The sequence below is a fragment of the Nansenia antarctica genome (assembly GCF_963989245.1).
Source record: "Nansenia antarctica genome assembly, chromosome: 4".
Taxonomy (NCBI): domain Eukaryota; kingdom Metazoa; phylum Chordata; class Actinopteri; order Argentiniformes; family Microstomatidae; genus Nansenia; species Nansenia antarctica.
The window spans coordinates 66,655,694-66,668,259 of NC_137689.1; the positions used below are offsets into that span (position 1 = coordinate 66,655,694).

General features: G+C 41.7%; 2 protein-coding genes across 2 annotated transcripts; one reads left to right on the forward strand and one right to left on the reverse strand.

The window, feature by feature from the left end:
• The first annotated feature begins 886 nt into the window (after positions 1-886).
• ccng2 (cyclin G2) lies at positions 887-4,652 on the forward strand. Its single transcript, XM_080528469.1, has 8 exons — positions 887-937; positions 1,787-1,932; positions 2,128-2,265; positions 2,446-2,696; positions 2,993-3,071; positions 3,160-3,258; positions 3,634-3,833; positions 4,511-4,652. Exons 2-8 carry the CDS (start codon positions 1,828-1,830, stop codon positions 4,638-4,640), a joined length of 1,002 nt encoding a protein of 333 aa, XP_080384595.1. The 5' UTR covers positions 887-937; positions 1,787-1,827; the 3' UTR covers positions 4,641-4,652.
• A 1,082-nt stretch (positions 4,653-5,734) lies between these two features.
• taf1c (TATA-box binding protein associated factor, RNA polymerase I subunit C) lies at positions 5,735-12,136 on the reverse strand. The gene is made up of 13 exons (XM_080529629.1): positions 12,105-12,136; positions 11,934-11,986; positions 11,728-11,823; positions 11,542-11,618; positions 10,702-10,946; positions 10,315-10,443; positions 9,994-10,111; positions 9,536-9,607; positions 9,220-9,355; positions 8,816-8,944; positions 7,917-8,094; positions 7,524-7,661; positions 5,735-7,331 (listed from the first exon to the last, which is right to left on the reverse strand). Exons 3-13 carry the CDS (start codon positions 11,821-11,823, stop codon positions 5,758-5,760), a joined length of 2,892 nt encoding a protein of 963 aa, XP_080385755.1. The 5' UTR covers positions 11,934-11,986; positions 12,105-12,136; the 3' UTR covers positions 5,735-5,757.
• Positions 12,137-12,566: the final 430 nt, after the last annotated feature.

Here is a 12,566-nt window from a genome sequence, read left to right on the forward strand (position 1 = left end):
GGGAATACCTAACCAACATCCATTCCTTGGTCAAAACTGTTAGTTTAGTGAATAAACTGTTTTAAACCACGTTTATTAGATTCATGTATGTAATGTGTATAACTAGAGACTCTTGCCCTTCTGTATGTGTTCTAGGCCAGGACATTAATTACAAATAGGTCCAGTTGACAATAAATAAGAATGCTTTTTTTGTTGTTGTTGAGGGGGAAGCAGGAACAGAAATATCTGTCGAACTATACGTGCACATCAGTATAATCACCCTTCTATTCTATTCTAATAATATAAACATTCTAATTATGTTATTCACTGGATAAGAACATATGACATATTATAACGCTGATTATGCTATATTTATTTATGTATATATATTAAATAAATAATCAGCGTTATCATATTTCGAACCAATCGGAAGGCAATGGGTTGTGCAAGAAGCCAATAGAAAACTAACTTTTTGGGCGGACTTTTTGAAAGTACAAAAATACAGGAAGATGATTGGCTCCTGGATAGGTCTTTAATGAACTGATAGGGGGATACAAAACTGGGCTTTAATATGTGCCTAACGATGTAAGTTCGTCAAGTATAAAGTATCCTAAACGTGAAACGTAACAGTCTCAAATGACCTGAAATGACTAACTGTTAGTAATGGCAGATTTACATTTATTTATTTTTTATTGCAAAATACAAAGGAAAGCAGAGCCTTCTCGACAAGTCAAGCCTGGTTCAATACGCTTACGTGATTGGCTGCCACAGTCACTGACGTCAGTTTCTGGGTGTGGAACGCTACGTGATTGGCTACCACAGTCACTGACGTCAGTTTCTGGGTGTGGAAATACTCAACATCAACAGAACGACAAGAGATACAGTAGACGAGAACACAACAGAAGAGCTTTAACAGACGGTTGACAATGTCCATGTAATTTGATTGCTACCATAACAGGTAATTATTGCAAAAAATAATAATATCAATAGAAGTGTCGTATTTAGATAGACGCAGTAAAAGCAAATAGACATGGTTATTTCAATGGTGCTTTAGCAAGTAATTATAGGACACTGAACTGGGTTTAATGTTTTACTCAATGTTTTATCTTCAATTGTACTACTATACATCATTGCTTCTCAATCAATGCAATGCCTTAAATAACAATGTAATCTATATTTACTATTGCTTTTCATTGTTTTCGACTAAACTGGTCAGAGCATTATTTGAACGGGCTTGCATAGCTCCTAGTCCTACTATGCTTGGCTACCTTTGTTTTTCTAGACCCGTATCCGTTGCTAGCTCGCGAAGCCTTCCCCCTTCGAGCTCAGACCAGGGACTTGTTCGACACGAAATTGTAGATGGTTTGCTATTGTGTTTTCATTACACGATAGCTGAACGTTATACTAGTAAATTATGTCAAAAATCTCTTCATTGTTAGTGACTGCACTGCTCTAGTGGGCTATCTCAGACAGACAATGTTAATGTACCCCCTCCCCCTCCGTCGACAAGCGGATTGCTTGATTGTGATTCTGTGTGTGAAGACTAGCGTCTTCCTTCGCGATACCGAGATAGCAAATGACAAGGATTTGGAAATAATTAATTTGTGGATATATTTCTGACTTCTGTTCTGAGTTGTATCGTTTTAAAAGCCGTTTGTTGATTTGATGTAAGTAGGCGTTAACCAAGGAAATGTGACACCGAATCCCAGCTGGGAAGGGGGGGTTGGGCAAACTGTGACCCTGGCTGGGTGAACGAATCTAGGGCAGACAAACATCTACTAACATCCAATTCTGTCTTGTCTTACAGTGGTGATATTTGAGACTGCTGCATCAAAAACATCCCCAGAAATGGAAGCATTCAAATTAATGAGAGAACTGAAGGCGAATTTTGAACAAGAAATACATTTTCTCCCGAAGGAAACGGGACTAAGTTTGATCGAGTCCAGCGCAGAGGTAGATACAACAACAGCCATCTACAAACCAATCGCTACATTACAGAATGGAACAAATGACTGACTAAAACAATAAACAACCATCATCTGATTATCGATATTTGTAGATTAAATGCATGATATCAACGTCACCAATCAAATAACCAAGTTTTAGAAATGCTAATGGAATGTATCCTTCTTCTCACTGTGTCTCCAGACGGACAGAGGAATCTCGGCGAAATGTCGGGATGCCAAAGTGGAAGACCTCTGGAGTTTGACCAGTTTCTTTGGCTACAGCACCCAAACCTTTGTGCTAGCGGTGAACCTGCTCGATAGGTTTTTGGCTAAGATTAGGGTGAGAACTGTATAAACTACTAAATGATAATAATGTTTAGTTCTAGTAACATGCATAAGCATTTTGTTTATATGTCTAGAATCATCACGTTTTAGGAATATGATCTAAATAAAACGATACAAATGAGCATGTAACATCATTTATCCTGACATACAACATTTTGTCATGATTTCTCTCCAGGTTCTACCCAAACATCTAGCCTGTATCAGCATTAGCTGCCTTCACATTGCAGCTAAAGTCGTCGAGGAGGAATGCAATGTGTCTTCCACCAATGACCTTATTCGCATAAGCCAGTGCAAGTTTACAGTCTCGGACCTCAGTCGGATGGAGAAGATCATATCAGAGAAACTTGACTTCAAAACCAAAGCAATCACAGCCTTAACCTTTTTGCACTTATATCATGACATCGCACTATCACATACCTCAGACAGGTGAGGCCACTTTTGATTACATTAAAACTGTGTAATAATGAACTTGAATATAAGGCATGAACTCAAGGCAGCTGCAAATATGTTTTATGATGAAATATGTTTTAGTGTTACTGTGCACCAGAGGGATTATCTATTGACATACTGAACATAAAGATAACATATGCAGACACAAACACCTACACTTATGTAACACCAGTCTATGACCTAGTTTTATAACCACACATGTTAAATGGCTCAAATGACTTCAGTCTAATGTTTTTTTGTTTGTTTTCTCCCCCCCATTAATTTGTTTACAGGAAAGATGCGCTGAACCTTGATAAACTCGAGGCCCAACTGAAAGCCTGCCTTTGCCGAATTGCGTTCTCAAAAGCCAAAGTAAGAAATGACCCGAGTCCATAGGCCTAGTCAATTAACAAATAACCACTAAGCAGTCTCGGAATTAATTGGTTTCTTTCTCTTTCAGCCATCAGTGTTGGCCCTGTCACTCCTTACTCAAGAGATTGAAGCCATGCAGTCTGCAGACATGTTGGAAATAGCACGTCATGTTCAAAGACATCTAAAGGTAAACATTTACATGAGCCTCGACAGAAAGCAATGGTATACACATTAGCTACTACTAATAATAATTAATGTCCTTTTCCCCATCCTCTCTCACAAACAAAGTAACCCTTATTACAATACTACATTGGTTCCTGACGAATTCACACACCTTAAGTGGCATTATGTTTTGAATGCCTTTACAAGCCTACTAATCTGTAAGGTGTCCAGCAACCGACAAAGTTATGGAGGGAAACTTAAAAGCCATGGCATGTCCCTCTCAAGTTCGTGCTAGCCTTTGACACTTGGACCCAGTCAACCCAAGAAGTTTCTGCTGACAGTCTCACTTATGTGACCGTGGCCGGTATCCAGTGTTATGATGCCTTGTTGGTTTTTCCAGATCACTGACAGTGAGCTGCTCTACTGGAGGGAGCTGGTAGCCAAGTGCATGTCGGACTATGCCTCTCCTGAATGTAGCAAACCCAACAACAAGAAACTAGTCTGGATTGTTTCCAGAAGAACAGCACAAAATCTGCACACCAGCTACAGCGTCCCTGAACTGCCAACAATTCCTGAGGGGGGCTGGGACGAGAGCGAAAGGTAAACAGGCAATCTGTAGAAGAGAAGGAACATAAACATGCACATGAAACAAACAAGACAAACAAAAAAAACCACAAAATCATGAATTCCAGATAATGGAAAATTACAGCGCGTGAGAGGACACGAGATATAGTTTGCTCAGTGACAACAGAAAGAACCTCTGGAAAATCCCTAGCAAATACGTGAGGGTAGTCATCAAACACACCTATCACTTTCAGTATATTCCAAGTCCTGGTTTCAGTTCTTACAGCATTTCCCTTTAACAGCTCATGACTTACAGGGAGGTTTACGTATTTCATCGTCACGGCCCTGCCCGCTGCGTCAGAATTAGCCTAGCCTTTCTTTCGTAACCTATCCCTGTGGTTACTCATATTTCTCAGACATGAGGATATGTTGGTGAACGAGTGACTCGTCAGACATCTCAGACATGAGGTGAACGAGTGATGTCAGTGTCACACCCTAGCAACCAGTTTTCCAAAACAGCCAACCCAACCACTGTATACACACACCTCAAAATGACAGGTCTTCAATAATTGGGATTTGTGCCTTTTTAAATAGTAGTGTCAAAACAGTGACATAAAATGGAGCCTAGCTGAAGAGACTCATCAACATGAGAACCAGAACCGTGTATGTTGTTGTGACAGTGACTAAATTCTCTTCTCTCCCGTCATTGGCAGTGAGGACTCCTGTGAAGACATGACATCTGGGGAAGAGAGCCTGAGCAGTTCCCTGGGTAGCGACGCAGAAGGGTCTTACTTCCCGCTTCACTACCGTTGCCAAAACCGCAAACAACATACCTCCTACTAGACCCCTTCAGAGGGAGCCACTGTGCCTGGGTTCTACATCCACTTTTACTGCAGAAAATATTTAAATATCTTCTTTTTATTTTATTTTACCAACAACCAATCAACATACTGTATCTGTAAGCTAAAAAATCCTACAGAATTGCACAATCCTGGCAGCTGAAAACACTCAGAGATAAATGTTTTTGTAGAAGTAGTGTTTTAATAGTTGGTGGTGCATGTTTGGATGTCACATTCCATGCCACTTAATAGAACACAGCTAAGGTACATTAGACTGTTATAAAACAAGGACTGTTGTTTTCTGGGGACATGTACTTTGCACAGTTTTGTATAACGAGTATTATTGAGTGGCAGAGGGGAGTTGCCTGGTGGCCAGTTAAGTTTCCCCAAGGTTATATTGTAAATGTGTGATTGTTAGCATGGTAATCAAAAAAAAAAAACATGTTTGTGTGTGTGATCTTGTTAACCTCTAAATTGCCGATTTAGGTCATAGGGTAGCCTAATTTAAATGTTTGGATTGTATGGAAGAAATACTGTTGTTATGCTGAGTGTCAGGAAAAAAGTTACAAAAAAATGCCACAAAATGTAAAAAATGTCAATATAAAAAAACATGTAAATTTGTATAATGTAAAAAAAAAAATGTGAATAGTACTTTGTAGATAACCTATTTATTATTTTTTGCCAGTTGTATGAAAAAAATCACATAAAAATGACTATTTTAAATCTGTTTGGTGTCTTCATTTGACGGTGTTGCTTTATAGCCAAATTCATCTGAAAAACGAATTCAAACACTCCAATTTAACTCTTATAACAACAGGCATTAGATTTTGTTATATAAGTCCCAAATATATAAATAAATAAATGTCACAAGGGCACTTTTTATGCACCATCTACGTGAATCAATTACTGTACAGCTACGGCAAGTGACTAAGAAATAATGTTGGGTTGTATTACGAGAGCAATATCCTTTTCACCAAAAGCCAATAGAATTTTGAGCCACCTCTGAATTTAATACATCATTACACACATCACCCTAAAACAAAACACTGGCAGATCACTCAAGCCAACCAAAACCAAAGGGTAAAAAAGATCACTTGCCCTATAGGTCCATCCATCAATATTCAGAAGCCCATGCGAAACTTCTTTTTGGGTTGGGATTGAGAACCTTGGGACAAAGGTCCCACTCTGAATGTTCTCTGTGAGGTAGAGATGCTGGACATCTGAGAGGAGGTGGCCAAAGGGGTGCTGTAGCTGCTCTTGTTAATGTCTCCTTGTGAAGGCTCCTGAGATCCAAACAGAGAACTCAAGTAATCCTGATCTGGCCGCTTGGGCTTCCTCTCAGCCGCAGTTCTCAAAATGGACGCCGAAGTAACCTCTACTCTGTTCAGCTGGGAACTGCTAGGTAGTTGCCGCTGGGGTGTGTTAGGCTGAGAACTAATGGGTTGCCGTCTCTGGGGGGTGTTGGGTTGTGAAGTTCTGGGTTGCTGTCTCTGGGGGGTGTTGGGTTGTGAAGTTCTGGGTTGCTGTCTCTGGGGGGTGGTAGGCAGGGAGCTACTGAGATACATGTTCTGAGTTGTGGTAGCCTTTGGTTTCTCTGGCTCAGATAAGATTTCCCCCTGCGTGGAGAAGCTGTAGCCGTCACTGTCCCTGTCAGAGCTGGCACCCTGACTGACCGCTGACGACCAGCCAGACAGATTGTCCAAGTCAGACTGGTAGCTAACGGTGGAAACAAAGCTGCAGGAGAGATCCTTTCTGTGGTGTGCCCGCGCTTTCTTCTGCTGCCCACGTTTCCTGCGCAGAGCCGCAACCTTCTCCTCCCGGTTCATCCCCAGCTTCTCCCCCCACCAGGCTTTCCAGCCACCCTCCCAGGACACGCTCAGCCTCTGGCTCAGGTCGTCAGCCCAGTTAGAGGGCTCCACGGTGTTTGGGACAGAAACCAGCTCCAGAGGCCTCAGGAAGGTGGCACCATTGACCAGTATGTCCCTTCTGCTCATGAGGCCTCTCAGCCCAGTCCTTAGGCTCTGTTGCTGGTCCTCCTCATCAAAGTCTTTTGGAGGTTGTTTACGAGGCAGAATACCTTTGGTTTTTGTAGTCCAGTGTTGGGTGCTCGAAAGAAACGGCTCCTTTTCTTTCTTTTTTTTATTTTTTAATTTGTTTTGAAACTGCTCCTTTTCAACAAGTTCGAGCAACCACTTTCTCCACTTCAACAGTGCCTCATCACTGACCTTCACTGGAACTGGTCTAGCAGCATAAGTAGAGTTGACTCCATCAGACCTGAATATACATGGCGGAATAACTGAGGTATCCAGGATTTTGTTTAGTCCCATGTCCGATACTTGTGAGAGTTCTGGTTCATCATTGACAAACACCTCAAATTCAGACCTTGGAGTACCTCTCCCGCCAAATCCAGAGTCATCTTCAGAACAAGTGGACATGAATGACAGTGTCCTCTTTCTTGCTCTGTTTGGGTTTACAAACGTTTTATTTGACAGTCTCTCTGATGTTTCAATTGATGGTCTCTGTTCCGTCATAACTCGGTCCTCTACTTCCTCCGAGTTCTGTGTTGGTTCTGGTAGGTCCTCACTGGACTGCTCTGGCTGTGGCCTCAGCATGTGGTAGAAGATGTCACCAGCCTCAGAGAGCTGTAGCACACAGATGCACGCCTCACCTTGGCTGTGCTGAATAGCTGTGAGACCTGATTGGAGAGAGAAAAAAAAAGAAAAAGAAAACAGATGACATGACGCAGAATTTCCATCTGGGAAGGGCAGCATAAATGATTTAACCATGTAAAGAACATGTATAGGAATATAAAGATTGGTGTGATTTGAAAAAGAGGACTTTCCTGGACATAAATAGAAGAACATTTCTTATTTTTTTATGTATTTACCAGCAGCAGGCACTCCAAGTCTTTCCTGGGAGGTGTGCTGGAGATGGGGCAGCTGAACAGGCAGGTGGCGTAGACTGTCTCTGGGACTCAGCAGGGACTGAGGAGGACCTCTGCTGCAGCAGGCATGCTCTTTACCACCTGGGGAACACAGGGCCAGTCAACACTAATAGCATTTTTATATTGTTAACAAATAATCTAAATTCCTAAACTCTCATTTGGAAGGCATGGAGGTGTACCCTTTTCTGTGCAACAAACAGGGTTCAACTTCAGGTCTGACAAGTGTCCCCCAGAGGCAAATCTGATAATTTATCGACTATCTTTTACTGTAGGACAGGTTGGGGTGTAACCTGAGGCAAGATAATGTAACCCGAGGCAAGATAGTGGAACGCTAACCTGAGTACTGCAGGAGGCGGAGTTCCTGAGAGCGCTGTGAGCCCAGGAGAACTTTGGTGGTCCCACCCTCTGAGGAGCCGGCCAGGACCTGGGCAAACATGGGCGGATCCACCATCATATGATCCCACTTGAGCATGGGGATACAGGGGAAGCGCTCGTCCATGATGTAGGCGGAGTGCTGGAAAGAGCACAAACATGAATCACTTCCAGCCGCTGTTTGAGTGGACGTATAGATGCACTCCATAACTGTGTTGAAGGCATGTGTAGGTGGGATTGTAGGTGGCTAGTAGGGATGCTCCGATCTGGATTTTTGGGGCCGATACCGATCACCGATTTGTTTCCTCAAGATCAACCGATACCGATACCGATTTTTAAAAAAATACATAACTGACTGGATAGCCTAAATATTTTTTGCTTTTTAGACAAAAGTTTTGATCCATTAGGCACCAAGCAAACGCAGACCCATTTTTATGGCATAGTAAAGGTCTGGCCTATCACCCAGTTAGGGCCTGAAGCCCAAGTCAGTCGATATGGCTGTATAAAAGACATCATAAACGTGGCCTTCATGGTTTACATACTGTTACGTCCTCCTATGTTTTCTGTTCAGTTATCTGTCTTCCCCAGAAAAGAAGAAGAAAAAAAAAAAAAAAAAAATCGGTTTTTGCGATCGGCCATTTTTGCCGATCACCGATCGAGTCATTTGGAGTGAAATCGGCCGATTTAAATCGGTGGCCGATAAATCGGAGCATCCCTAGTGGCTAGCAGTGGACACAGAAATCACAGGACAGCTCATTGTAATGGATGGAATGAGGAATGATTTCAAACACACATGCATTACAGTGAGCCAGTCCTCTTGAGTTCTACCTCCACCAGCTTCCACTGGTGACTAGATACTCTACCTGGGTGGTGACAAGGTGTTGAAAAGTGTGGACTTCTCTCAGGTATTTGGACATGATGACTCTCTCACCGCTCCTACAGTCTGGAGTGTGTCCAATGCGAAACAGTGTGTGGTTACAAGTGTTTGAGGTCTGTAAAGCGAGAAGAGAAGGGTGAGAATTATTTGAAACCTACAGGCAAAACTGATATAGTTTTTAAGCAATTTGACATTTACAAAGTATTAATGTTCATCAAATGTGCGTCATTTATCAAAAACAATGACAAGACATTGACAAGAAACAATGACAAGACATTGACAAGAAACAATGACAAGACATTGGTCTTCCTTATCAGTTAGACATTCTAAACACACAGGACAACCTGGTCCTGCTAGGTTGCAAAAACAAGTTCCTGTGGAGTGGCTTACCCTAATATCTGAGAGCTCCACACCGGTTCTGTCAGCATAGACCATCACCCTGGGGTGGCCTGAGAAGTCACACCATCGCCATGACGACTTAGCATTGAAGTACAGGTTACCATCCTCCTTACGGAATTTATGCAGGCTATGAACATGAAATGCGACACCAACAAAAAAAAAAAAATCAGTCAGATAAAAATGATTGGTACAAAAATGCTACAAAAGGGGCAAACATCAATGTCGGGGAAAACATGGGAAATGTTTACAAAGGGGAGAACTTTTTAGGAGGACAAGTTCTCAGAGTCACAGGTTTGCTATCCCTCACCCATTTCCCACTCTCCAGAGATAAGCAGCTCCACTCTCACTGGCCACAAGCAGCTCTCCTTGGAAATGGGGACTACGAGAGAGAACAAACTGTCCTATAACACCAAACTGATTTACACAATCAGTACTAGACTCAATGTTGAATCTTGTATGCTCCATAACTTGGCGTTTGACTGCAAAACCTTTCATAATCAGATATTGGTGCCAGTATAATGCGTGTATACAAACTGTAGCGTAAATGTAGTCAGGTGCAGAGCATTTTACTGTAAGATCAAACAGGGCGTCCCAAAACCCAAAATTATTCATGTCAAGATGGATAACACATTGTTTCTCAAGTGACTGACCACAGGACACACACACACACACACACACACACACACACACACACACAATACACTATTCACAGTCCTTCATCAAAACACACTCCAGTGCTACAGAAATAGAACTGATCAAACACACCTGACACTGAGGCAGGTAGTGGGTCGCTTGACCTGGATGATTTCAAGAGCCTGAGGCTTGAGCGTTTCACTAACATTCCACAAACCACAGAAGTGGTCAGACCGCACTGCAACATGTGCTAGGGAAACAAAAATCATCCGATCATTTCAACAGAAATATCAACAGTGCAAACCTTCTGTAAGAGATGAGGCTGATGTTGTACGAGTCCATTTTAAACAACAAAACAATGACTACAACTTAGAGAATGCAGACAAAGACATTAGACATAAAAGAAAATGCAGCTGTCCTGAGTACAGGCGGGGGGAGTGACATTGTGCTTACATTGATCTTGCTGAATGCCAGTGCTGATCTGCCTTATTGTCCCATTGATCTTGTATGAGAAAGGCTTGCTGCTCGTGTCAAAACTGGGAGGCTTATCATCATAGAACTGTAGCGCTACTCTATGGAAATCTTGGGAATTGCATTAAGGAGCTCAGATATTTTTTAGGCTCATGGGGGGGAAAAAAACAAGAAATGCAGTGATAGATAGTGTGACAAAAAAAACAATGGCTTAATAAAAATAGGGCAGTGTCTGTCAACCCTATAGACCTTCAAATAAACAATAGAAATAATTATATAATAATAACTAATCTCTAGTAATGCACCCTGACCCTAAACATAGGGAGAAATATGCATTCTGGGGCTATAACAAAACAGTGAGAAGGATACTAAGGGACAGGCCAGCTTCCCCTGGATACAGCAAGCAGCCTTGCTGGGATCCGCTGGACTGTGTGAAAGGAATATAGCCTAGGGCGCCTCCAGTAGCCTTCTCTGGGAACTGTTCCAGTTCTCTCTGGTGAGTTAACTCCTCGTGGAGGAGATCACCCAGCAGCTCTGGAGGGATGTCATGGATGACATCCAATAATAGATTGTTGTATGTTGTGGTCCTCTGTGACAAGTGAGTAACCTCACACCTACAGGATGAAGAGTCCTTTAGATTCATGTTATGGAACACTAACTAATAGAGCATGGTAGTACAAGTGGCTAATAAGTCTTAACATTTTGTGGGAAAGCTGGATTTTTGTTGGAAGTTGGTGCTGGACAATTGGTAGCAGAGCCACTGCTACAGAACTATGGAGGCTGAAACTATCAAGATATTTATTTGCATTTACAAGGTTGAGAGGACAGAATTCTCAATGTGTGTGGGGACAGCTAAGATGGCACTTTGATTAAGGAGTAACTAATAGCAAAAACATGACTGATCGTATTGGCTTTGAACAGGGCTGCTAGCGAAAGTGATGGTGTTTGCCCCAAGTGCTGTTTATTTACTGATTATATACACAAGTTGAATCTCATGTTGAGTCAATGGGCAAAGTGCAGTAAACAAGAGAGCATGAACCAACCCCCCCGCCCCCCAGTAAGGTTTCGTTCTCAAATGTGAGATGCATAACTCTGAATCAGAAACATGTGGCCTTCCATTTTCGACTCACTTTCCATTGGCTAAATGTAAGTCAAGTTTGATGCGTCATTCCACCAGAGTCTGGGGAACTAGACTACTGAGATACTTACTTTTTGTACTTCAATGCTTCCATGAAGCTCTGTGTCCGCCGCATATTAACTGCATTGTTGATAGTGTTATCACTTGCCTGAAAACATGGGAGACCACATTAAGACAAACAAATGCATAACTTCTTAATGATTTCAAGATTGCCAGATATAAAACTCTAAACAAAACATCTCAGGTCGGACATTCACCTTTGTTCTGCCCTGTTCAAAGCAGAAGTGTTCCCCAAGAACATGGCTCATTGTGCCAAATGCATCCTGGTTGTTATACTGGTAGAAATTCTGCATCTACAAAAGACAAGTTACCAAAAATAAATCCAAAATAAAGAGTGTGTGTGTTCAGTGTAAAACATGCACACAACCTTGTTGCAGCAAGTTGGAAATCATGATTTTCTTACATGCTCTGAGAAGTCCAACGGATCTGAGAGAGTAGTCGAAGGCCATTTGAAAGCTAAAAAGGAAATCAGTCATCAGTCAGTTAGCACAATGAGTATTTATTATAAGTATTTTCTGGATAGTAGAGACATGGGTGCATGATTGCTAGGTAATGAAGTGAAACCACACAATACCTTGCTTCGGTTGCAAAAGAGGTACAGCTATAGGTTCGACTACCAGCCATGACTCTCCCTTTACTTGATGCTGAGTTTCAAACTTCCAATGTGTTGATGGTAGTCTAGGATCCTTCTAAAAGGTTAACACACTATTTAGACTGAAATACAGGTGTGAAGTTGTACTATGTAATAATGATAATAATAATAATAATAATAATAATAACAACCTTTATTTATATAGCACTTTTCCTTCAACGTTGCAGCACAATGTAGAGTAGTAGTACATAACAGTCATACATTATTATACAAGGATATTATTTCAAGTCTGGTGAACTCGATTAATCACAGACAACCTATTACAGGGTATATACAGGAATCTTGAGGTTAATTTCAATACCTTTCTTTCTAGACTTTTTAAAGACCTTGTCAATATTTTTCCAGACCTCACCGCCACTTCGAGCTGTAACCGTTTACATCAGT